The sequence below is a fragment of the Tetrao urogallus genome (genome assembly GCF_951394365.1).
Source record: "Tetrao urogallus genome assembly, chromosome: 4".
Taxonomy (NCBI): domain Eukaryota; kingdom Metazoa; phylum Chordata; class Aves; order Galliformes; family Phasianidae; genus Tetrao; species Tetrao urogallus.
The window spans coordinates 62175243-62201335 of NC_136817.1; the positions used below are offsets into that span (position 1 = coordinate 62175243).

Genomic DNA, 26093 nt, shown 5'->3' on the forward strand with positions numbered 1-26093 from the left:
GTTTCTTACCAGCTGCAACACAGTGGCTTCAGCTGAACGTTAGGAAGAAGAGCAACACCAGCTATCTTGCATGTAGCACTTGCTCATAGTTTACAGTTAGTAAATCCTGTCTCAGGTTAGTCCCAAACATCACTTGTAGAACGTGGACAACTCCACCCATAGGTGCCTCGTGTCAAGAACAAAAAAACTACGCTAGATTTTTCAGGTGATTTCAGTGCTGCAAAACACTTCTCCATGCATTCTGGAAGAAAATAAGTGGCAGGTCCAAGTTTATCACAAATGCAACCGCAGATACTTCCTCGATCTCACATTTCCTACAGTTTGTATCAGATTCCAACGCTAGTCATGCAATTTCATTATGCATCAGGACATTCAGCATGCTGTGACCTTGTGGACATTTTGCAAACAAGTTAGGAGGCGATGATATGGAGTTCCTGGAGATGCTACCACCTCAAACACTGACTGAAAAGCCCTCCGATCTAATTCTTCATCAATCTGATGTCGGTAAAAGTCCATGGCCACCAAACAGAAGATGTTAACATCCACTTGCTCCAGTTTTCCCATTCTGCTGATAATATGTGGAAGACTGAGATACAAGTTAAGGTCATAAATGACAGAATTTAAATATATTTGGTTTACTACATTAAACACTGCTCTCCAATGAAGTGGTGTATATTTGAGCTCACTAACAACGTGAAAAACACTTTCATGTATTCACTGAACTGCTCCTACAGGAATCCTATTTCTTCAGTAGCTTATCACAATTTTTTATTTCCAGAAACTTACTTTAACCTAGCAGCCGTTTTTACCTAATGGAGGAAATGGTGCAATTAGTCTGAACTGCCCACAGCCAAGGAGCAGTGCTGTCATGAGGAATCATTAGATTTCAGACATGATGACATTTGTTTATTTCCTGCCCAGTCATGAAAGGCAGCTTTTTTTTTTTTTTATTTAATATTTTGTAGGAGGAATACAAGACAAAGAATTTAGAAGTGACTGCAAACATATCCAATGAAGCTTTTTTAAAGCCTCTTAACCATAATGAATTTCCAAATCAACCTGAACAGTCACAAGGAACAGGAATTTAAAAAATAGTTTTAGGTAACTGTATTCTCAAAAATCTGTTTAGAAGTTCTTTCTTCCTGAAACCTGAGGTACCAAAAGGACAATATCAAGCACAGTACAGATAGAATAAAAGTTTGTTATTCTGGTTAAGGTTTCTTTTGTGTGTGTACTACATTGTGTATTAAGCTCTCCTAAACTACCAGTGTCCTTTACAGAATCACATTTACCCAGAAGTGACACACATTCAGTCTGTTTAGGATACATTGCTGAAATCCATTGACTGGTGGAAGCACTGACAAAAAAACAGGAAAGACTCCACACTGCCATTGCCACAGGTGTTCTCTGTGTGAAATTAGAGAGAGACAGCATCACCCAGTCACGGACCATTGAGGACTGTCCAGTGGTATGCAGTGTCTGGAATACCTGCAAAAATATTTCATGTAGGAATAAAGACAAGACACACAGACACGGGAAGGAGTTTAGTTTCTCTTTTAAAGGTTTACCTCATCTACAAAGCTCTGAGATTCACAGAATTGTTGGAGACAACTCTGACTAAGTGATTCTGCAGACTGGACTCAAGACACCTGTGGCAAATTGAAGTGAGTACACAAAAAGCAAGACCTGCATTGCATCTCTGTTTTTAAAACATGAAGGGAGGTGCATACATGCACTCTTAAGCAATGCACGAGTTCAATACGTAGGTGATGAAACACAGGATACCAAGAAGCCCAACTATGTCTGCCAGAAGCTTGGCTGGTTTCATAGAACCATATGACCTGGAGTGCCTCCTCAAGACCAGAAAAATCTGAGCAGCAGAATCCCCGCTATTAATTTTCTCATTATTTTTCCTTTATCAAGGTGATTCTAGATCCTCCATTCCCCCCACAACACAACGTTCACAGCAGTACACCTCAAACACTGCTGAATAGCTTTTTAGATCTAGTGAAAATTATATTTGCCCCTTGTATTCAAGTACTGAAGACTGAAGAGCTGTCACTTACTTAACAGTTCTCTGAAATACGTAAGGAAAAAGGTAGATATACATTACCTTATAAACTACTGTTGCCATAAATTGTGGATAAGGCTGCTGATTGGAGAGAAATTCTCCAATAACTTTATTCATTACATCTTGTGGAGGAAAAAAGTCATCAAGGAACTGTGGAAGGATTCGGGCCACTACTCTAGCTTCAAAAGGAAATCCCTTCCTGATCCTAAAAAGAATAGAAAAATAACATTTTATTATTTAACTCCAGTGATCATCTTGTTGTTTTCAAATTAATCGCAATATGAAGAATACTTTATTTTCATCTTTACATAGGCAAGTCTTAAACAAGAATCAAGACTTCACCTCATCTTACACTAACAGTCTAGCCTAAGAAATCTAACAAAGCTATAATAAATTCTATAGAAATTATTCCCTCACCTGCCCCTCCCCAACTTTTTTTCCCGCTTCCTTTCTCAAGTAGCCAACATTTTTAAAGTACCGGTTTAGAAACAAGATTTCACAATACAATTGCTGAAGAAGTTAAATGAGAATTAAAAAAAAGATAGGGAGATCACTACTACTAATTATCAGAAAAAAGATCATTCTCTTCAACATCTTTTTCAATGACCTGTAAAGTGGGACTGAGCACACCCTCAGTAAGTTTGCAGACGACACTAAGCTGAGTGAAGCCGACATAACAGAAGGAAGAGCTGCCATCCAGAGACAAGCTTGCAAAGTGGACCCACAAGAACCTAATGAGGTTCACCAGCGTCCAGCACAAGGTTTGTGTAGACCAGGAGAAGAAGAAATTGAGACCAGCACTGCAAAGGACTTTGGGGTTCTGATGAACAGATAGACGTGAGTGTGTGCTTGCAGCCAGGAGGGTCAATTGTATCCTGGGCTGCATCAAAAGAGGCGTGCAAGGTGAGGGAGGGGACTGTGCCTCTCTGCTCTTGTGAGGCCCCATCTGCAGTACTGCATCCAGGCCTGGGGCCAACAGCACAAAAAGAACATGGTTGGAGCAGGTTCAAAGGAGGCTACAAAGGCTGGAGCACCTCTCCTATGCAGAAAGGTTGAGGGAACCGTGATTGTTCAATTTGGAGAAGAGGAGGCTTTGGGGAGACCTCACTGCGGATTTCCAGTACTTAAAGGGTGCTTATAAACAGGAGAGAGACTTACTTTTTACTGATAGTGACAGGACAAGGAGAAATGGTTTTAAATTAAAAGATGGGACATTTAGATAATAGGAAGAAATTCCGTACTCAGAGGGTGGTAAGGCACTGGAACAGGCTGTCCAGAGAAGCTGTGGATGCCCCATCCCTGGAGGCGTTTGAGGCCATGATTTTCATTCATAACATCTTTGCATATTTTTCAATCAACACCAGAATGACTAATATAAAAACCGAGAAAAGCACTGTAAAGAGGGAGAAATCTTCAATTTACAGACTATCTTATTTAATGAAGACTGACTGGAACATCTTCCTAATAAATGCTGCATCTGTCAATGTGCTAAGATCAAGTCAGTAACTGTTGTAGGGAATAATCATAAGAAATTTTCTGCTTCTAGTATTCTTGTTTGTTTTACTAACTCTTAGGAGTGACTTTTTCCAGCACTGCTCCAGCTCTGTTCTCACTGAGTGCAGAACTGAAACCCTCATCCAGTTTTATGGAAAAACCACTGAACCCGCACAAAAAAAAAGCCAGCCATTATGCCACAAGCTACTATGCAAAATCTAACATGCTATGCTCACTTAACACAGCTTGAGATTGTCAGATCAGAACAGGGGTTATGAAATACTTCCATTAAATGAGTTCCATGTGAATACAGAAATGCTTTGTACCCTTCCACTGCAGTTACTTAACAGCCTTGGAAAGAGCAACATGTGGGTGGGGGAAGGGGAAAAGAGGTTTTAAACTCTTAAGGATGGTTTCAAAGATTATTTCCCGTAAACTAGGATTTATATCCTTGATTACACAGAAGACATCCTGAAAAGCACTTAAGAGTTTGACCTGAAGGAAGCTGGAAATACATTTATAAAGAATTACAGTTTGTGCAACACTGAGGATCAGTTAGGACATGTCTGTTTTCCATTTACATTCCTGTACATTTGAGCTGTGTTCAGCAATTCCATCAGTGTTACTGTGTATACTACAAGTATCAATTTTAAGCAACAGTAAGCAGAGAAATAACATTAATTAAATATTAGAACTGTCAGAGAAGTGAGGAGACAGTGCCAAAGAATCATTTCCCCATCGGTGCCCCACGACACATTTTACCAGGTTTCATCCTCTCACCTATCAAAAAGAACAGATACTCGTTCCATAGCCACGATCACAGATTCACTGTCGGGGGCTGCAGGATTTGCATCTGTGGAACGACTGGGGCTGACTTTTTCCTTTCCTAAACCAAAATAATTTGTTACAAATTTACTGCAAATGCCAGAATAAGACCTTTTTATCCTTGCTAGCAAGAACAATTGAAAAAAAAAAATTAAAATTAGCACTGTTAGTAAGCTAGTCTTTCAGCACATCAAAAGGTATTTAAAAAACATAAGATACCTGTGTACATGCAAGTCAGCATTAGCCCAAGAGCTGCCATGGCTCTGTGGGGGCTCTGCACATTCACTCTGTCGACACTCAGTTTAACCAGAGATTCACTATCCAGCCTGGAAAGCTGCTCTGAAAGGAGGAGTCGTTCTAATCCCCTCAGGACACAGTGGTAAATAATGGATGGTGTTGATTCATCACTTCCAGACACCATGACTCCGCACATCTGAAATACAGAAAAAAAGCCATCTGCTTGTTTTTTTGAGGTCACCTTCTAGCAGCGTGCTTTTACAACTCTTCTGTGAGGAACTGCATGTAGGACTGCTGTTTAAAGGAAGCCTGATGAAAATAAAACTTCCGTCACAAAAATTAAGTCAAGAGTTAAAGATATCATATGGTGGGTGATCCCAAGTTACATAATTAGCTGTGATTGTGGGAATTTCAACATACCTGTATAATTCCTGCAGAGAATTCAGGTCCTACATCAAGTGGATAGTTCTCTATCAAATAGAATGCAGCTGCACACATTACTAAGATATGCTGTTGGTTATGGACAGTCACACAACTGTAAATAAGAAAAAACACTAGTAGTTACTTACATAAGTTATCGAGGTCAGGAATTGAGACAATACAAACAAGCCCTAGAAATAGCAGGTATTTTTTCCACATCAAATTTATGCCGTTTTTAAACTGTAAACTGCACAATGCATCTCCAAGTGATTTGCACAAACTTGTCACATACTATAAGGAGCAATAGTTTTCATGGAAAGTCAGTGCAACATTCCCAAATATTTTTTCAGCAATATAATTTCAAACTATCAGCGCTTCACTTGTTTAGATGAAATTTATTCCATTACTGATCCTGCAAAGGTCAGTCAAGAAGTATGACTTTGACAGAAAAGTAACAAAAGGTTTAGGGAGCACAATTTACCAGAGACAAGAGTCTGAGAAAACAGCTTTCTCACTCTCAAGTAACTAAAAAAGTTCTGTAAATAAAATCTTAAGCTGGCTAATTTTCATTTGTAAAGTTTCAAAGAAAATGACAAGAACTTGAGCTGTCTGAAACAATAACCTGCTCTAAAAAGGAGTGAACATGGCAAACCATAAAGGAGCATGCAGCACATCAGCATGGAACAGATCCAGTCAGATGCAGAAAGAGTGGCACTGCAAGAAAAGCTATTCCTAGCTTTTCCTAGTTCCAATAAAGCAAGCCTAAAAATCTTAATAAACTTTTTTTTTTTGTTAGTTTTTAAAAGTCAGACTAAAGTAAGCTAGTTTACTTACACATGTATTCTTTCACTTAAACAAAACCTCTCACTTATATTAAGAAGATGGTGGGAGGAGAGAAAAGTCTTACTGTGCTACTGCTCTCAAATTGGAGAGTAAATACTCGCAGATGATTGGAATGAGTTGCTTTGCTGTCTCATCGAGGAGGTCACACTCAAGGATATAAAGAATTCCATGCAGAGCCCCGATTCGACTGGGCATATGAGTGCTTCTTAAGGTAGATTCCAGCAGTCGACTCACTGGTTCAGCCACAGCTTTATCCTAAAACATTCAAAAGAAGTACTTATTACAAATAAAAACTGATAAATGTTGCCGTTTGGAAATACCTGGAAAAATTAAAGATTAGCAAAACAGAGACTGGCTTAAAATAGTACTTTGAATCAATGTCACAGGGTAATACATCAGATAAGAGATGATTTGCAGATTAACTGACTGAATTTATGCTATCAAAATAATCTGCTACAAATAATACACGCTATCCCGTAATTTATAACCAACAAAGTGTGCATAGTTATACATGCTATTAGGGATTCACTGCTTATAGATCTTGGGCTGGAAACCGTCAGAATTATAGAATAGCTTGTGTTGGAAGGGACTTCAAGAATCATCAAGCTCCTAAACTGTTTTAAAAGCTGGTAAGTGTAACAGCCTGTGTACAAACAAATACTCTGCCATCTACTCAACTAATCGTAGGGTGCTTCCACTTACTTTTTTTCCCCAAAACCAATGGCACCTAGTTCTACACATCTTTCTGTCCAACACTCCTACATTTAGCTAGTATAGTATGCTTTACCAAAATACAACAGCCTACTAGAATACCTAAAAAACATCCTGTACTGCTAGATTTGAACAGTGAAGTCTTATTTTTCTTGCAATGTATTCTAAGTATTTAGTAGAAATTATTTATTTTACTTTATTTTGGTATTTGTGAAGCATCTAAGATACAGGCCAGTTTTAAAACATGTGATCTTAGTTGCTCTTTTTAAGCAAGTTTTGAACATGACAGAGCATGGGACAGCACGCAGCCCTCGACTGGAATTAACCTTTTATTTTCTCCCACTTACAGAGATATGCAGCTGTTCACTTGTGAGAAAGTGTCATTAACTCACTGAGTGGGTATTTGCAGCGCAGTCAGAACAAGATGATCTCTGCAACTCCTTTAGTATGTCTGGCATCATTTCCACAGCACTCCCAGTACAGGTGCTGCAGCAGTAGCTACTCAAACTACTGTCCCAAAACATTTCAAAACATTTCTTATCACTATTATCAATACAGTTTTATGTTAGTTTCATATGGAGTTTATAGAAGCATTAGCTCAAAAAGTATCATTTTTTTTTCAGAAGTAGTACTCTCTGAAATGTCCATTGAAAGATACTATTCTTCTCTGGCATACATAGTTAAAGAGAGTAACATTAATCTGCATTGCTAAATGTCCATTCCCTACATATGGAATGACACAACAGAAGTAAAAAAAAAATAAAAAGAGCAAGGGAAAGAAAAGAGATACAGGACTATCAAGTCAAGTGTCTTTGTATCTTAAAACAAGAAGGATCAACAACTGTCAGATTTTGCAGTGGAAGATAAGGACTAGTACACCTACACTCATCAACTTGAAATAAGTTTCCATGAGAATTTCTTACCATCCCAAGAACAGCTGCAGCCTTACAAGTAGCTGGTATCAAATATTGTATAAGAATCTCATCTTCTGATGGATGCACCTTTCGCAATTCTGTCAACGTTGTATACATCATCTCAAACTGATTTCTTTCTGTAAATAAGTCCGACACTGCCAGGAGCTACGCACAAATTAAAATTGAACACACAAAAAGCCCTTTAGTAGTCCCTTAGAAGAGGCATCTCCTTTAATTGCTAGCAAATATCCTTTAATTGACCAGATGTTTGGAAAAACAACTACTAACTGGTGCAGAATTCTACCATCCATCCCAGTAAAATATTACCTCAAAATGATCTTTTTTTTCCCCACAAAGTTTACAAAATCAAATCCACTACAGTAAGTAATTCTGTAAAACGAATGAATGCTGCCACTTACAGTGTGTTAGAACTCCCAAAACTACACAATAGATAATCTGCAAAGACAGTTTAATCTAGGCCTCCTTATCAGCACATAATGCCTATCAAAACACATTCTTTAGTCTTGCTTGTATACTTTGTCACTTTAGTCCTTCAATACATTGTTTTTTGACTTTTTTTTTAGGGAGAAAGAATAGGCAGAACCCTGAAATATGTTTATTGTAAACAATCAATTTTAAAAGGACTGTCACATGACATTAGGATGTCTGTAATGCAGTAGCAAAATACTCAAATTCAGGTGCTTACATTGTTTCAAATGTTGTAATGTTACAATTGCACAAGTTGTATTTCCACACTAACCATGTAATATCAATGCCAAGAAAAAACCTTCTCTCTTTTTTTTTTTAAAAAAAAAAAAAAAGTCAGCATTTCTTACATATTAAAAGATCCTTTACAAATGATGTTTAACTCCGAAGATTTGTTAACATACACTCAACAATTCAGAACAATATTTTAGACTTACTGATCGCACAACTTCACTGATCAATATGACTGGCGTTCTCTTGTTAGGGTTTGATGGCAATATCCACTGACTATACAGTTCAAGTAAGAACTGAGAACAAGAATGTATATCTACACCAGCCCGATGCTTCCTGCAAAGCACGATAAGCAAAGGTTAAAATGGCTGTTTTTAAGTTCTGTCAAAATGCTCAGGTTAAAAAAGGTTTTAGTACTTACATTTTTATCTTATTTGCATCCAGTGTCCAATTAAAAAAGCTGTTTTACTCAACTCTGAATTTTGATTATATAAAAGGTTATTTGATAAGTTAAAGGAGAAACAACATACCTGGTGTTAATAGGAGAGGTTGGTGGTGAGGAAGGAACAGGTACATCATTCTCATCTTCCTCATCCTCACCCCACTCTTCTTCTCTCAATGGAGTGATATTATTTCCTAACCATATGGAATGTATAGAGACCTTACAGCAAGATTAAAAAAAAAAAAAAAGGGAATTCATCAATGTCCTCAGTCAGATTAGTAAAATTCCAGAAGTCCAGTATGTTTTTCATTTAAATTACAGCACGTGAACATAGCTTCAAACATCATCTACATGAACTGCACATCACAATTTTTTTAAACCTTTTTCAATGTTTTAGTTGAACTTGATGATAGTTGAACTTGAACTACGATGTGCACACATCATTCAAAGTTAACACATTAGATCCTAAATCTGAAGCAAAGTGAATGTATTCGCAATTCATACTGAGCAAGAGAATAATTAAGAACAGTAATGACTGCAACTCAAACTAATTGCAATTTAACCTTTCTTCTGAAACGAGAACAGAATGCAATGTTAATTACTTTCACTCAGGCTATCTATAAAGAAAGCCTCTATGTTCCTCAGGTTTTCTTTATAAAATTTAAGAAAATCCCTCTGCATTTAAAGTTAAAACAACACTGCACAGTTGTCCAGTAATTTCTCTTTTCCTAAGAACAGCTGTATGCTTGCAATAGCAAATTAAAATCCAAAAGCTGAAGTTAAGCCTAATACCACATGGGCTTTTTAACACATAGGGCTGAAGAGTAGAATAATTCCATAACTGGCTCAAAGGCCGAGCACACACACAAAAGCAAAACTTCTGAGAGGTGGATTAACTGGCTGAGAGGAATCATGCAATTATTATCTACTCTTAATGTCAGAGGCCTTCATTTAAACTTGATGTTAAGCAACATTTCTCATCTGGATTTTCAAGAATTAGAAGAAAATGTAATAAAAGTCAAGTTCAAAGTTAAGTTTTAACAAACCTGCCCCAGTTTATAATCCATATCTCCTATTTCTCGTTCAGTATTGATTTGCAATAAGAGTTTTTCATGGCTGATAAGAGCACCTAAAGCAAAACAGAAGGCAATTTAAAAATATATATATATCTTAAAATGGCTTATTTACTTGCAAAGTGGGTTTCAAATTCCTAACAGTATCATTTCTACTTTTTAAATCGAAGAGAAGTTTACTCACTCCCTCACTCCAACAAAGGCACCTACCTGTGCTAACAGGAGAAAGTGATGGAACAGGGTCCCAAGCTTGATATAAGTGATGAGTAGCAATATTATCTCTCTTAGATACCATTGCTTGAATTTCTTGTTCAACAATTCCCCTGATAACACTTAGCTTCCTCCCAAACCTGAAAACCCAACAGAAATTGATTAAAGCAGATTTTCCCGTTAACAATTTTGTGCAAGTCTGACTAGCTTACTCTACAATGTTGCGCATCTACGCTTACTGGCATTTTAAGGGATCCTAAAACTGAGAAATGTTTAGAGATACATTCTGCACACTGTTGACTAGATTTTACATTCATTGTCTTCTTCCAGATACTGTCTTTTTACTCAGCAAGTTTATGCGACTTCTGTGCAAACAGATCCACCTTTATACACACATTAAAAAAATACAGTCTGTGCATTTTTGCTATAGCTAGATTAAGCTAAATGTAACTACATATTACTCACAAGTATAAATTCACACACTTCAAAGTAAGTGGAAAAAAAATACCTTGTGTCCAGAGCTTTTAAAGCTTTGTTGCGAGGCTGCTGTTCCAAACAACTGACTGCTGGATTGCCTGCAACAGGTATTGTCATTGCACTCAGCACCAAGGAAGTTATGGCTTGTACTGCAAGAACATTAATTTGGGTCCTCTCTGTATCTTCCTGTAAAATGAACTTACTGTAATTTGAATCGGAAAAAAAAAAAGAGTCCTGAAAACCCTGAATATAAATTACCATTAACAAGCCTGGCTACTAGACTTCCTCCTAGCCAGATATCTAGCTATCTAGCTGACACTGACAGGCGCAATGCATGCAATGCACAGCAACTAGATGGAGAGGCAATCCTTCCATCACTGAAATTCTACATGGACACTCTTATCCTAACAGCATTAAAACCTCAAGGTGTCCATTTCAGAGCGTTCAAATTGTATATTTTTCTTGTTTGAACCAATCCATTAGTTTCCTGTTGAAACAAAGCATCAAATGAGACCAAATCTGAGTTGGATAGCTTCTGAAGTTTCCACATTAGCTAATTTTATTCACAACACTTTTAGGAAAACAACTCAAACTGATCACTGATTTTTCAGCAGCATTTTTCTGGGTATCTTTAACTAGATACAGTCATTACTCTAATGCTGCTTTCAAACCACAATGCTACAGATTCAGTAATTTAGCACCACTGATTGACAGGCCTAAACTCACATGGACATGCAGACAAGGAACTAAAACCAGAAGTAGTCTCTCCATTTTGGTCACTACTTTTCTGTTTGACAGACTTATTAACAGAAACAGCTTTCCTTAGTTCCAATTAAAATTTAATTTAAAAAGCACTCAGTGAGCAACATTACCTCTTGTTGGTTCTCTTCTTGGTCCATTACAATAGGCTGAGTCACAAGTACACCAAGTAAAGTAGCCCAAGTCTCTTCAAACTGGGTACGGCTGATCCATCCTAAGAAAACACAGCAAAAGCCATTTATGTCTTAATACAAAACTAAACATGAAACATTAAACCTGTGGAAACAATGTGCTATTTCACACCGCTTCCTCTTCAACTGATAATTTTTGTAATCATTACAAATTAATTATAAACTGTTCTATTTCAGAAAATAAAAAATTGGAAGGGCTCTGAACAATATCATCTTCATATCAGGTTCTTTTTTTTTCTCCTCTTTCCTATTTTTACCATACATATAGATAATTTGACTGTCCAGTGTTAAAAAGTATGGCATCTATCAGGTTTTCAAAATAGAGAAGCATCCAAAAGCTGGACTTTCTTTGAGGACTAATGTAGCACCAAACTCAGTCATCTGCTAACTTCACAGCACAGGCAAAATGCTCAGTAAGAGCCAACTGCATTCAATTTTAATTTTGTACATACCTAGTGTGTTAATGCGATAGATGAACTCTTTAAAGATTTCTTTTTCTTGAAGAAATTCTACTGGGATTTCAGGAAAAACTGTGCCAAAGTCACCTGCAGGCTTTGGCGACCAGCCTAATTTCCAGACCTGAAATACAAAGTAAGAAAGATTATTACTGTTCGAAAACAGTAACAGCACTAACATGACAATAATACTTGCATATAACACTATTCAAATGCAATGAGACACAAATCAGTAAAATAATTCTCCAAATAAAAAGACATACAGAAAGATTACATAGCTAATGCAAGTAGCACATTTTGCACTTTCTCTCTGCATATTTCTCACTATGAATTAATTATTTAATCCTACCTTCTGAGCTAAAGCATTAAAGAAAATGTTGCTGTCACATATTACAGTTTAAAACTTAAGTTATGCTAAGTACCAGGTAACACCTGGATTGAGTACAGTAATACAAGGATAACAAATAACAGATGGCTAAAGAAGCATAAAAATGCATCTGAGAGTGGCCAAAGAAGTCTTCATGTATGAAATTAGTATCTTTTGCCATCCCCTCATAAACACAGTGCTGAGAAACTCTACATAGGGATCAGGAAATCCACTTCTGCTTTACCTCATAAGAACTTAGATACATTTCAGATGATTGTTTTTTAATATATCAACTTGAAATCATTTCACAACATTAACAATACTTTTGAGGTAATCATGAAGTGTTATTAAATCCACATCATGTCTGCCAAAAAGGAGAGACTGAAATACTTTGTCCAAAGGATCTACGGTAACTTAGGAAAAATGCACAATCTAGAAGTACCTGCATGGGATGCCATGGTACCACCACTGAACACCTCACTTAGTTTAGACACTGGGACCACCTCAGCATCCTGCACCACTTTGGCATTTACTTAGCATGCTATCAAATGAACTTGTGAATCAATGTCAAAGACATCCATGTATATTTTGCACTCTTCCCAGGTTAAACAATTTTGCAGAACAGAAGGAAATATTAAACCCTATAAAAAATCCCAAATCCTTGCCTAATTTTCTTTCAATTACTGCCTGGACATTCATCCAAGAATGTAAGGAGCAAATTACACCCCTTTCTAGTTAGAATTCTTACTTCATAACTTTGTTTCACATCTTTACAATGTTTTACTATTTAGAGTTTCAAAACCTAAACTGGGTGATCAAACCACATACTGCTTGAGTCCTAATAATATATAAGTTAAGATGCCATCTGGTTTGTTTATGCAAAAAGTTCTCCAGAAGCTTTTAGAGCCTGAAAATTAAACATAACAAACATACCAAGGGAGGCACTCTTGTGTAACTGTTCACTAGAGGCAGCCTTGCTAAACTGATGATGATATTCTTGAGAACAGGAGTAAGAAATGCTGGGATACCGCTGTTTCTATGATGACCCAAAGCCAGAGCAGTCTGCAAACATTCCACCATCTCAGCTATCATTTCACAAGCTGCAGTAATGTGTTTCACTTCTTTTGGGGGAGAAAAAGAAATTTATTTTTATGAATCTATTTCAAAACACACCAGTTAAATTCATATAAAAAGAAGTATAAAAGCTTAATTAAAATATATGCTAAGCAGTACAAAACCATGCTAAGGACATAGACAAAAAAATGTTCTATAGCAGTTAACGAGTTAAAAAAAAATACTACCACCACCTCCCCTGCAATTCTTTGTATTGCTTGCCAGTCTCAGGGCTAGAGAATATCAATAGCTGAGATCCGCCAGAAAAACATGCAAGAAAAGCAGAAAATATGCAAGTTTGCTAACCCCAGCAAGAGCAAGCCACATTGAACAGAGCTTTTCTTACAATGTAAAGTGATGAAACTCACTTATCTCATAAGAAAGCACTTTCATAGCTGGCTCTGAGCTAGATCTGATAAACAGGTCCATTCTCTACATGGAAATGAAATCTTACACTAAACAACCACAGCTGGATATAGAAGACAATGCTGACCATTCTAGAGGACTTGACTTTCACCCAGTACTGTACTCCCATTAGAGCAGAAAGACAGAAAATGAATCTGTCATTTGTTTTTAAAGATAAGTTAATTTTCAGATTCTACCCTCATGGGAAATTTAAAAATCCTACAGCATTTTAAAAAGCTCAGTCTGCACAATGCTGCACAGCTGACAAAACTGCCCAAAGAAAAATCTCCATTAACGTTTCAAGCTTTCAAGTAAAAAATACATGTATGAAAACTGTCAATCTATACCTGATAAGCATTTATCAAATAGAAGCTTTCAGATGAAATCTTGTTAAAAAAAAAAATAATCAGTAACTGAAATTTTTCTTTTGTGAAAATCTAAAACAAACGTGGAATTCAATGTTTACTTACTGTGCATGTTTGAATCAACTTCATTCTCATTTAAGCCTTTTGAAACATTCTTCTTTCTTTCTGGACTAAGAAGTTGATTTCCAGGTTCAACTGCAACTGAATTTAGAGAAAAATATATATAATGGTAGTATCTTTTAAATATCATACACTTTTTTTTTTTTTTTTTTTTTTTTTTTTTTAATACTTACAGCAGTAAAAAATTTACATTTCCAAGGCACTTGCTGAGATCAAAAATATACACAAAGCTTTAAGTGTTAAATTAAAACACTCAAAATAAAGCATCACAGAAGTGACTGGAAAGGACTCACAGGATATACTGCAAACACCTAGCATTGAATCAGTGGAACTATTAAGAATTTTTGTTTCATAGCTGTTCAAATGAGACTCACCTGCTTCTATGATAAACTTAATGCAATTAATTAAGGAGCAAGCATATGTCACATTAACTGCAGAAGCCAGCAAATTCCAGAGGCCAGGCTGCTGTAAAGTCAGACAGCAACAATCCAGAGCAGCTTGCAGATCTATACTTATTGGAAGTCGGTCATGTATTAAATGCCATGATAATGCCTATGAAAAAATAAACAATTGCTATTGGAACAAGATTCTCAAAGCATATTACTTGATAGTTGAAGGTTTTTGTTGGCTTTTGGTGTTTTTGTTTGTTTCCAGCGATACATAATATATATATTTTTAATAAGTAAGCTGTACAGAAAAAATGATTTTGTTTCTTGAGAAAACAAGAAAATGAAGAGCATTATACAGAGGGAAAAAAAGAAAGCAAAACAAAAATTAAACAAACAAACAAACCCTTGTATATCCAATGTCCCAGAAACAGTGCAGGGCATTTTTCCAAAATGTCAAGATCACTGTATCTTTCAGCCAATTTCTTTTTGTAAAAAGCTACCCTCGTCCAATAAGCCCACCTGATTTTCTGGCACAGATCAAGTAAAAGAAACACTGAATAAACTTCTGCAGTAAGACAAGTAGCCTAGATTAAAATTCATTCCATGGTGATCAATTTAAGTCAAAGTTGGTTCCCTCCCAATATTTCATCACATCTTTATTTACGCTTTAGTTTCTTACCTCTATTGACATCACGACAAATTTCAGGATGTCATCCTCTTTGTCAGGAGGAACACGGAGAGTAGTTGGTAGTTTGGAGAGTAACAACAAGTACTGAGCGAGTGCACGACAAAGCGTCATCGCAGACTGATACATCATCTCATCACCTACAAGAGAAGACAGGATGGAATCTACAAGTTTGAGTTTTTTCTGTCAATAAATGTTTTTTTAGAATTATTTCATAGACATTTTTAAGCCAAACATCTTGACTTTTTTTTTTTTTTTTTTTTAAATAGTAAGTTCATGCATTGACAGGCCATCTGGAAACCACCTTTGTAAAGGAGAGAATAAACTTAAAGAGACCATTATTTCTATTACCAAAGATATCGTTTAGTTTTTTCCAGTAGGCTGATGGCTCAGTTGGCAAAAGCGGTTGGAAAACCTGGTGGCTGGCAGGAAGGTTTAGTACAGTGGCAGACACATGATCCAGTGTTACCCTCCGAGCTGCTTCAAAAAGGCTACTCTTCTGGTCTCGTGAGATTTCATGCATGCCAAGGCTTAAACAAGGTGCTAACAAGCTCAGGTTGAATTCCTGAAATTAAACAGTAAGTACAAAGTAAATAAACTGCTTTTAAAGACATGCAAGCATTTGACAGAACTGCTCTCCCAATTAATATAATGGTAAATTAACAGTTTATTAATTTACAAGACCTCCATTCTACTATGGTGTAACAACACCATAACTTAGATCACATTTGTCTTCAGTTTAAATTCTGAACATCAATATCCTGGTCTGGAAGGAAAAATCAATATGGCCAGTACAATTTTTCAGAACAGAATATGAATAAAGCTGCTGAAATGCATACAAAGAATCTTCAACAAGTAAGATTTATTTGTTGATAAACTGATGTTAAAAAGATTTCATCATAAATTAGTGCAAATTTCTCAGTGGGGAGAACAAGAAAACTTCTGCTGTATACTTCCCAGATAAGTTATATCCCTGTTACGCAAATAAAACAGCTCTGTGCATTCTGCCTGAAAACTTAATGCATTTCCCTTTTTTCTTTTTCCCTAACCTTATGCTCAGAAGTTATTTAAAAACACTTTTGCTGAAACTTTCCAAAGACATATCAAGGAAAACAAACAGCAATTCAGCCCAAAATATTAAAATTTTAGAAATATTAGTTAACAGAGGGTTGAAAAGTACAAGTTCTACCAGTTATTTGGTATGCATGCTCGGACAAGTCACTCTCCGAAAAACGACAGAAAAACTACCACCACCATCATGACCCATTTCACAAACATCACAGGAATTTTTATCCTCTTAAAGAAAAAACAGTAGAAAAAAAAAAGTTTGAAAATAAAACTATAAGCTCAACTTTGCTTAAATTTAAATTCTGCCTTCTCCAAAAGTACCTCTAGTAAATTGAATCTTAAATTCTAAGAAGTCTGAAAGGCATTGTGACTCCACAGGATCTATATTTGAACACTACTCGCTTCTCCTCAAAATGAGAAACTATAAAATACCTTTAGTTTCCTATTATCATTTCAGCATGCCAACAATAAACGTACTGTAGAGAATTTGAGCAAATTATGCTCTTAATAAACGCAGCTGTGCCTCACTGCAGATTCACCATTTGTGTCACATGAGAGCTATATTAGAAGTAAACTAGTATAGATGATCAAAAGTTTCAGAATCATCTGGTCTTGTAAAAGGCTGTACAACAAAATTATGTAAAATGATAGAACTGTGGATATGTGAACTTCCTCTTCACTTCCACTCCATACACACAATCTGTACTATTAGAAAACTATTAGCACCATTGCTAGACAGAGCCAAAAAACATTCAGCATTTCCCAAACCTAATGAAATCCAACAGGTGAAGACCTAGCATTACGTAAATCTGAAAGGTATGCGTTTAAGGATCTAATCTATTAATACTACCAACTAGAATATCCGAAACAATTTGATACAACATCTTCAGCTGATACTGTTCCATCAGACAAAAAAGTTACCTTGCTGTTCATGAAGGAGTTCAGGTCAGGCTGAGGAATTCTGTTTAACAGTTCTGCACCTTCTAGTAATGCTGAGTCAGACTTGATGCAGCACTGAGACCTCACCAGTGACATATACCAGTCCTTTAATAATTGAAGAAAACAAGTTCATTACAGATTTTATTTTCACAAAATTAAAATGATTTCAGGGGTGGAGGGAGAACTGCTTAATGTCATTTAATTGTGGTTCTTTTAAGAGATCTCCAGGCCACATTAACGTCAACAACAAGAACAAAAAAGAAACTGCAAAAAAAAAAACAGCCATGAGAAAATGCAAAATAGATGACTGATGAACAGACCATCTTCAAGTAAGATAAATAGACAAGTTGTCTATTTCCATGGAGTCTGGACAGGAAACAAAGCCAAAAAAGCTTAGCATATGGCATAGGTATATTAGGATTGAAAAGCTGATGACAGCATTTAGAAAACCTGGAATATTTGGTAATCAAGTATAATAAAAGGAAAAAAATACGTTAACAAGGAAAGAAAAGTCTTCAGAATCAGTGCTCTATCATATCAGATGAAGACAGCATCTACACTGAAAGATGCACTGAAACAAATTAAGACTTACTCCTTACATTTATAGTGCTGAGCCTAGAGGAATAAGTTAAAAACATAACTAATTTAACTGAAGAATATTAAGAGCCAATTTTTTTGTTTCCTTTATCAATTAATGAACATCTGATACTAATGAACAGCTGATACTAATTAGAATCCAACTGTGGAGGAAGCATATGAGAACTTCCTTTGTGCAAGACTTGAAGTTACACAGAGGAAGAAGACAGAAATCCACAGGCAAATGGTTTCTGGGCACAGCCTTTCCTCTTACTATCTAAGTTGTTCTCAGTCCTTCTATTAAGTCAGTGTGTTCCACAACTCACTTGGACAGCTCTAAATTATCAGCTAGTCAGTAATTTTTGCCATCTCTATTAAACACGTTTAAAGTTTCTATGCATCACTATAGAACATGAAGTAATGAAAAGGAGAAATGAACTGTTATGGGACAAACTGGAAAGAAAGGAAGACAAAGACCTCAAAATCCTCTTAGCCTTCCATCCTGCACTGAGGTAAATGTATCTAATTACATGTCAAACAGAAGTTCAAAAAGAGAAAGCCAGCTATTTTCAGCCAACTAATTAATAGAGAAAGAAAACAGATGACAGCATACGTCTGTATGAACCCTCTTGTAAATCTTTTGTGTAATTTTATGGAGAGAAAAAAAACTTGATAGTTTTTCATGGCACCATATATGTAAGAAATATGCATGCACATTTTAATTATTAATATTTGGCCTAACTATCACATGAAATCATTCACTGATCCCTATTTGAGATTGATAATTTTAAGAGCATAGTAAAAATAAGCTGTTATCAAATATGTCATAATGAGTAGAATACTTTTTGAGCAAGGCATTTCTAAACAGAATCTTACTTTATCTAGAATTACATTCTCTAAACCCGGTTGGTCTTCTCCATCTAGTGGGTGCAAGGTAACCAGAGGTGAAGGACTAGTTGTGTCTGGTGCCACCATAAGACGAAATCTATCCAAGAGTGAGTAAAGTCTTTGGTGTCTGAAAATAAAAACAAGCATCAGCAAAGAGCTAACTTAGTTTCATAAAGCATTTAAAAAAAGATACTCATCCAGTGAACTAATGCTCATAACTGGGACAGAAAAGCACTAGCATCATGAGATTTTTGCTGGATCATCCACATGATGTAAAACTGCAAAATTCATCAGCTACCAATAGACACAAAAAATCAATCCTGTACCGCCAACACTCAGGATTTGATTTAGACTTTGAGCTTGTACTTTGTACTTATGCATAAAATGCAAGCTGCTCAATTTCTCTAAGTAGCATCCCTTTTTAGTGAATAAGAATAAAATTTAACGCACAGACTTGACTGCATATGAACACATTCCATCAGACACCAAACGAGAATCCACTTTAAGAAAACGAAGTAAAAGTAAACTGATATTTAAGATGAAGAATTTATCTGTGGATTTAAAAGATACTGCAATCAATGTTTTTTTTTTGTTTCTTTTTCTCATTCCAGTACTGTACTGGTACTGTAAAAGTCATTTGGAGAATTCTGACTAGTATTATATTCCTAAGTTAAATCTCATAAGTGCAGGCACATTGCTATTAATCTACTGCTGTCTTAGGCTTCATGTTCTTTGCTCCTGCTTCTATTTCCTATTTCAGTCAATAGATATCAACCTCAGATAGCAATGACATCAGGAGAAATAAATTACTCTTTTCATCATTGAGTAAGGCTTTTGAAAGGATTGAATGCTTTGTTCCTTTTATAATAGTAGTTTACATATAAACAACAGGAAGATTAAACCAGTGAATAAAAAAAACAACAGCTGGAACAGACAAAATCTGACAAAACAAGTCTGAGGAAAACAAAGTTGTTTTCACAGCAATGTAGTTTGTGATTTTTGCCAAAATTAATTTCGGCTAACTTTAGAAGTTAAATACTTTTAAGGTCTGGGATAGAGTCTGATGTCTCCTAGCCTTTGGCTTTCTTGAAGTTGCAAAATGCATTTAAGAAGTAAACTCATCCAAGCAACTGTCTTCAAGTTACAGTAAGCATGCACCTTACATGATGCTTCACTCATTTCACCTCTTAACAGGATTTGCTATCTTAGCTTAAAAAAACTCAAACCTATCATAACTACTACTACAAAATTCCTTAACTTGATATTTTAACAGGTACCGGTATTACCTCGTTGCTAATCCACTGTTTTGAAGGTATTCCTGAATTCTATCCAGTTCTTCAACTGGTAACTGAGTAATGCTGTTCTATAGGAGTCACAAGAAAACAAGTAAAATACACATATGTACTTAGAACAAATTATGAGATTTATATGCAGATAAAGTGAAATGCAATCATTCATATCTATATACAATATAAAGTGTTATTTTTCCATAGAAATAACTTTAATTTAAACACTTACATTTGATTGTTATTGCTAGCACTAGTCAAACTGATTTGCAGATAAACGTATTTATCTTTACCTGTAAAGTTGCAGCCAAAAGCATTTCTACCCGACGGCAAGCCAGTGTGTCAACCATGCGCGCAAGCACACGGAATGGAGTACAAAGAAGCTTATCAACATACAATGTCAAGACTGCTCCAGACTGGCTGAGATGTATCCCCTCTAAGCACTGTAAAGTCTTCTTCAGAGTCGTAGGCTAAACATTGAAAGAACACAAAAAGGGAAAATTACATGTCTAACACTGATGGCAGCAGGGTTAAATAGGAGGGTGTTGAAACAAAATAAGTCAATTGATTGGAATAACAAAGAGCTTAAAGGAAAAGGTACTTATAAAAACACTACAGCAGACAACAAACTGACCAATATAATCATCTGTACGCTAATAAGTCCGAGTTACTGAGTTAATTTATATGAACACTGGTTTGCTTGGTGATTAACTGTAAGAACAGCAAGTACAAAAAAGAGGAAGAAATTAAATTAAGGAAAAAAACAGAAGTCTTAAGCAAAATCACAGAATGATTTGAACGCTGATAAACTTGAGCCAGAGTCCAGACATGAGCGTAAGGGTCAAGAAAAGCATAAGGGATATTTGGAGCTCGTAATCATAGAAACAGTGATGCATGATTATAAAGGAGCACAAGGAAATTCATATACACATGTTTTCAAGATGCATTCTAAAGGGGAAAAAAAAGACAAAACAGTGACTTATGGAATTTTTTTATTTTTTTTTTTTAAGAGCAGACTGTGAACATTATCTGTTTTAATTTTACTAATTTGACTGATAAATTACCAGTATTTCACCAAAATACAGCTTCCATTCAAACACGTGCAGTCAATTTTACCTATTCTCAGACAAGCATACTATAACTCAGACTTATCTCAGCTTAAAAGCATTTTACTCAGACACTTAGGGCACTACAGCAGTTGCAGTGGACTTGTCCATAGACAATAATGAGAGAGAGGAAATTTTACCAGGTTGCTCAGGGTGTGGGAGCATCTCTCACCATTACCTCTAAAAGAAACCCAGTAAATAACTTTCTCACTGAGCTAGTTCCCAAGCTTGAGAGGGATGAGTACAATCCTACATCCCTACAATTAATCATCCACTCCTTTTAATCTGGAAATTACAATAACCAACAGAAATCATAAGCTGAATTTCTGAAGCTTATAAAGAGTCCAGCGTCAAGACCCTGTAACTTCTGCACCAGATTAATGAGGGGCAACTTGAGCTTGCAATTGATTTTCATGCTGCTAGGGCCTATGAAAATGGATTAGCTCCTGTTCCCAGCTTTGTGGTTAGTAGTAGTCACCAAGGTACTGAAATTGAAGTTGGAAGTTAAAGCTTTACTTCAACTCTCATATCTACTATGTAGAATAATAAAAAAGGAAGAACAGCAGCTTAATCAACTCTAATTGAATTTACAGATTTGATGAAATGGAACACACCTGATACTGAAGTTGCCAATATATTATAAGGTTCATTTCTTGCTGTTTTTTTCTTTCTAAGCGTCTTCAAAAATAACATTACAATTTGATAGATGACACAGAAATGTTAGAATTTGCATACTTACTGGTTATAATTATACTAGAATCTAAGTGATTTCTTTCTTAAAAAATTAAGTTAGACTTACAGCTGCAAGATTCTCACACCGTGATTGAATGGCCTGGATGAAGAGACCACTGGCTGCTGAATTTCTGTGAACAGCACTAATGAAGTCTTGCACTGGAGGCTCATGGGATAGATTAATCAAGTCTTGAACATGATTCACAATAAGCCAAGTCAAGTGTTCTGAATCATGTAGGTTTTGACACTGAAAGGGAAAAAAGTAACATGCATAGTAAGTATCTAGTTACTAAACACGATCTGACACATGAAGACTTTTATACATAATTTCAGTAATTTTAAAATAATGGTACAAACTGTCCGTATTTTAGTACTGCCACCATTACTTTTGGATTAGTTTTTTCATGTGCTTTTGAGCGTGTTCAAATTAAAAGTCATAATGAATTTGTGACCAGCTTTTTCAGTATCATTACACCATGATATGAAAAGGGAACACTTTGAAGCTGTATCATGGGAGAGTCACACTGGATAATAGACAAAGGTGAGACAGTAGTTAAGCACTGGAACAGGAATTCCAGAGCAGTGGTCAGAGCACTGAACCTGCCAGAGTTCTAGGAGCGTTTGGGCAACGCTCTCAGACACAGTGTCTGTTTTTCAGGTGGTCCTGTGAGGAGCTAGGAGTTGGATTCGATGATCCTTGTGGGTCCCTTCCAACATGACAGAAGTAAATTGAGAAGGACATTTCAGAGACATTGCTTTTAACAAAATACTGTTTGAAAGAAGCACACATACAGTCATCTTGTAGAGGATGATTTTCATTTAGGCTTCCCTTTAAAGATTTCATACTACTATTTGCCCTAAACACCAGATAAGTGGAAAACATATCCAAAGAGATCTTTCAGTAATTTTAAGCCTACAGAGGCTACCCATATAACAACAAGGAATGCAACACAACAGACCTGTAGAACTAACCACACGATGCCAAAAAGCCAACACTTCTCAGTAAAGAGGTTTTGAAGAGTATTAACTTGGACTAGGCTCAAATCTGACCATAGTGACTCAAAGCCCATTGGGGGTTGAAGTGCTTTTTAAGCATAGCTTTTGGCCTAGTTGAATCTGAGAGGATTGAGATTGCTTCCCCAAAAGTGCTTTGCAATGCAAACTGAAGTGCGATACTAAGTATTACAGGAAGCTTCACTTCAAAGGTATGATTCCAATGAACTAAAATGCTAATACTGTGGCTTCAGCCTTTTCATGCCTCAGAAATTGTTCTTGTTAGAGAACCAAAAATGGAAGTGAAATGTTAATGTAAAACCTTTTATTTTATTTATTTTACTTATTATTACTGATGATGGAAAATCCAGCACTTAGTACACTGGTAGCAACACACAAATAAAGGATATAATATCTAGCAGATTATTCTATTACCTACCAGGTACCCTCAGACATGCCAAGAGAACTAGTTCAGAATAGAAAAAATGCAAAATGAAGTTGTACATAAGTGTCCCCTAGAAAGAAAATGGTCAGTTTCACATTAGTCCTCAATTCTCGCTTTTGAACCGGTAACTTAAGAAAACAACTCAGAACCACAGTTAGAAAATCCCTAATTCAAAACTTACCACATAGTCACAAAAAAGAATGAGTGCTCCTCTTCTCACTATCTCTCGATTGCACATGCCACGTTTAGATTCTGAATCTGATTCATCAGTGTCTCCAGATATCTGAGGGCTAAGTAATTTAGTAGTAGAAAGACTGTGTCTCCTGCAAGAAGTACATTATATTTTATTACCATGTAGAAACATCAAAAATCAAATTGCTTGGAACATTCTACTCACTGTAAGTCTTTCTATTAGAAACTTCATTTAAACATTATACTGCTCTGAAATAGACACCTCGCTTTCCATCAGCTTTCTAGCAACAGTCATATTACTTTTTGTTCAATGTTTATTTTTTCTTCATGCTGTCTAAGGAAACAAACTGGTTATTTACAAGAAAAAACCTTGGGCTATTGCGTCGTAAGTAATAACAGAACCTAATTCCGTGTTTTTTCAAACCATGAGACTGAATTAAGGCAACAGTCTCACATCTGAGTGCGTATCTAAGTATTGATCCACACATTTTAGAGCACAATTAGTCTTCACATTCACTGTGCAAGTATCAGAAATTTCTCTTAAGTCAGCTGTTACTCTTCCTCTACAGTTGGCTACCCATCCCACACAGTGGAGTATCTTTCACACCTGCAGACGACATCATCCTAATGGCAGGTGTGTCTGACAGGTGGGTTGACCCATTCACAGACCAGGAGTTAGCTCAGTTTAGAAACAATTTTTGAATTTCAGACAGCTAATATTGATATTACTAACATCTACTTTGACTACTGCTAATGAACCAGCGTGGTGCTTTGACAGCATTTAGTAGGAGACCCACTGACAAGTGATCACAGATGTACCTGCATCTTACTGATCAGACCATATTTCCATAAACACTAAGTGTAAATCACCTGCACTAGCTGCTTATCTGCTAGAAAGTGAAATAAGAAGTCCCCATACAAACAGCTATAGCTTTTTCTATAATTTTTCATTTTTAGAAGGACAAAGAAGGAATTTATTGTCTTCAAAGTATAGAGATTTACCCAACAGTTCTTTCGAGGAACAACTGAGCACTGGGTGTGCTTCCTTAGTTTGAAAGGCATACTAACATCAGAACAGACAGTATACACACAAACACACGCACACACACAAAACCATACACACAAAATAAATGCAGAACTATCTATTTCAGAACCTAAGCAGTATTATTCAACAGCTGGCAGCTCTGAAGATTAAAAGTTGTTTGGTTTTTTTTTTTTCATATAGCTGTACCAAATACAACTGGGAGACATGGTAGTACTACTAGGGATCAAAAACAAACCTTACTTTGGAGTTTGATGCACTTCTGACCACCAGTTGTAGTTTGTGTAATTAACAAGAAGCAGGATCTGACACCAGAGGAGAACTAAGGAAGGATGTGTGGGAACCATGGACTGAACAAGGTCACTCAGACTTTCAAGGGTATAGAAACTACCATCAGATCCATCTCCTGTAAAAAGCCTGGTGGCTGCAGCTGTGATTCTTCTAAACATCCCTGAAAAATATGAAAGCATATTAGAGAAACTATGTTCTGCATGGAATTCTGAAGTTTCAAAATAATCCTGGGTACCCCAAAAAATACAGAAGTTCGCTCATAAGTCAGTACAATTCCTGAAATAAAGGCATATTCTTTGTATTTTATTTTAAATGTAAAGCAAGTCATGCATTTTTACAAAGTGTAGTGTGTAAATCAGTAGTAACAAGCTCTCAGCTCAATGAACAATATTTTAGATCAGATCAGAACTGTAATGACACCTAACTTTTCCTCTGTCATCCATTAAATAGTTACCTAATACATGAAAACTTTAATCAATTTTCAAATTGTTAATTATAGATGAGGATATTTTTCTTTTTGAAGTATATCACAGAAGTTCTAAATAAAAACCATGCAGTAACTGCTATTCTATACACTATTAAGACAACTCACAAGTCTCCTACCACGGGTACCAAATATATTTAGTTGAAAATAAACTGAAACTATTCCATCCAAATTCTGAAGTATGTGCACGAAGGACATTATTTTAAGTGACAAAAAGTCATTGCCCAGCACACTGAACACTCAGCACAAAAGCTGAATTTTGCTTTCAGACTTGCTACTTACACATTCATGTAACAAAAAGAACAGAAGGAAAACAAGGAAAATGGAGAAACTTAAAGTTGTCTAAATTTACAGGACCAACTTTTCAGTTTATCCATCCCTTTTATTTCCATTCTGTTTCAAAGTAGCACATTGTAAATCTTCATTTCTAATCTGGTAGTTTTCCATAATTGAACATACAGGAGTTAGCACTGTTTATGTTCTGACAAAATCTATAATGGGTGAGAAGATAAGACACCCGTGTTGAATAGTGGTTAAAAATGAGAGAAGATCACAGCCTGTGTTCCCAAACACAATTCAGAATTAAGGTGCAGTTGTAGTAAAGATGAAATAACTTAAAGAGATGCAAAATTATGAAGATTTTCACTGAACAAGCAGCATAAAACCACATAATTAAATCTATGCCTAAACCTGAAAGGAAATGCTAAAACATGAAAACACAACTCACACATTTGAAGAACTTTACTTCTACTCTGTAACACCATATAT

At 36.0% G+C, this 26093-nt stretch overlaps 1 protein-coding gene across 1 annotated transcript in view; it reads right to left on the minus strand.

The window, feature by feature from the left end:
- Nucleotides 1-372: 372 nt before the first annotated feature.
- HTT (huntingtin) overlaps nt 373-26093 on the minus strand; it is a gene marked incomplete at both ends in the record, with an annotated part of 74880 nt that continues 49159 nt past the window's right edge. Inside the window, 27 exons of the mRNA XM_079535092.1 lie at nt 373-586; nt 1328-1488; nt 2114-2276; nt 4346-4451; nt 4610-4823; nt 5048-5162; nt 5955-6145; nt 7525-7680; nt 8439-8568; nt 8763-8893; nt 9721-9803; nt 9958-10097; nt 10466-10620; nt 11307-11407; nt 11837-11963; nt 13140-13327; nt 14195-14290; nt 14584-14761; nt 15278-15423; nt 15635-15848; nt 17273-17395; nt 18743-18881; nt 20041-20117; nt 20334-20510; nt 21946-22125; nt 23498-23639; nt 24794-25001. Of these exons, the coding sequence (XP_079391218.1) occupies nt 373-586; nt 1328-1488; nt 2114-2276; nt 4346-4451; nt 4610-4823; nt 5048-5162; nt 5955-6145; nt 7525-7680; nt 8439-8568; nt 8763-8893; nt 9721-9803; nt 9958-10097; nt 10466-10620; nt 11307-11407; nt 11837-11963; nt 13140-13327; nt 14195-14290; nt 14584-14761; nt 15278-15423; nt 15635-15848; nt 17273-17395; nt 18743-18881; nt 20041-20117; nt 20334-20510; nt 21946-22125; nt 23498-23639; nt 24794-25001 (4055 nt within the window). The remainder of the gene's footprint in view (nt 587-1327; nt 1489-2113; nt 2277-4345; nt 4452-4609; nt 4824-5047; nt 5163-5954; nt 6146-7524; nt 7681-8438; nt 8569-8762; nt 8894-9720; nt 9804-9957; nt 10098-10465; nt 10621-11306; nt 11408-11836; nt 11964-13139; nt 13328-14194; nt 14291-14583; nt 14762-15277; nt 15424-15634; nt 15849-17272; nt 17396-18742; nt 18882-20040; nt 20118-20333; nt 20511-21945; nt 22126-23497; nt 23640-24793; nt 25002-26093) is intronic.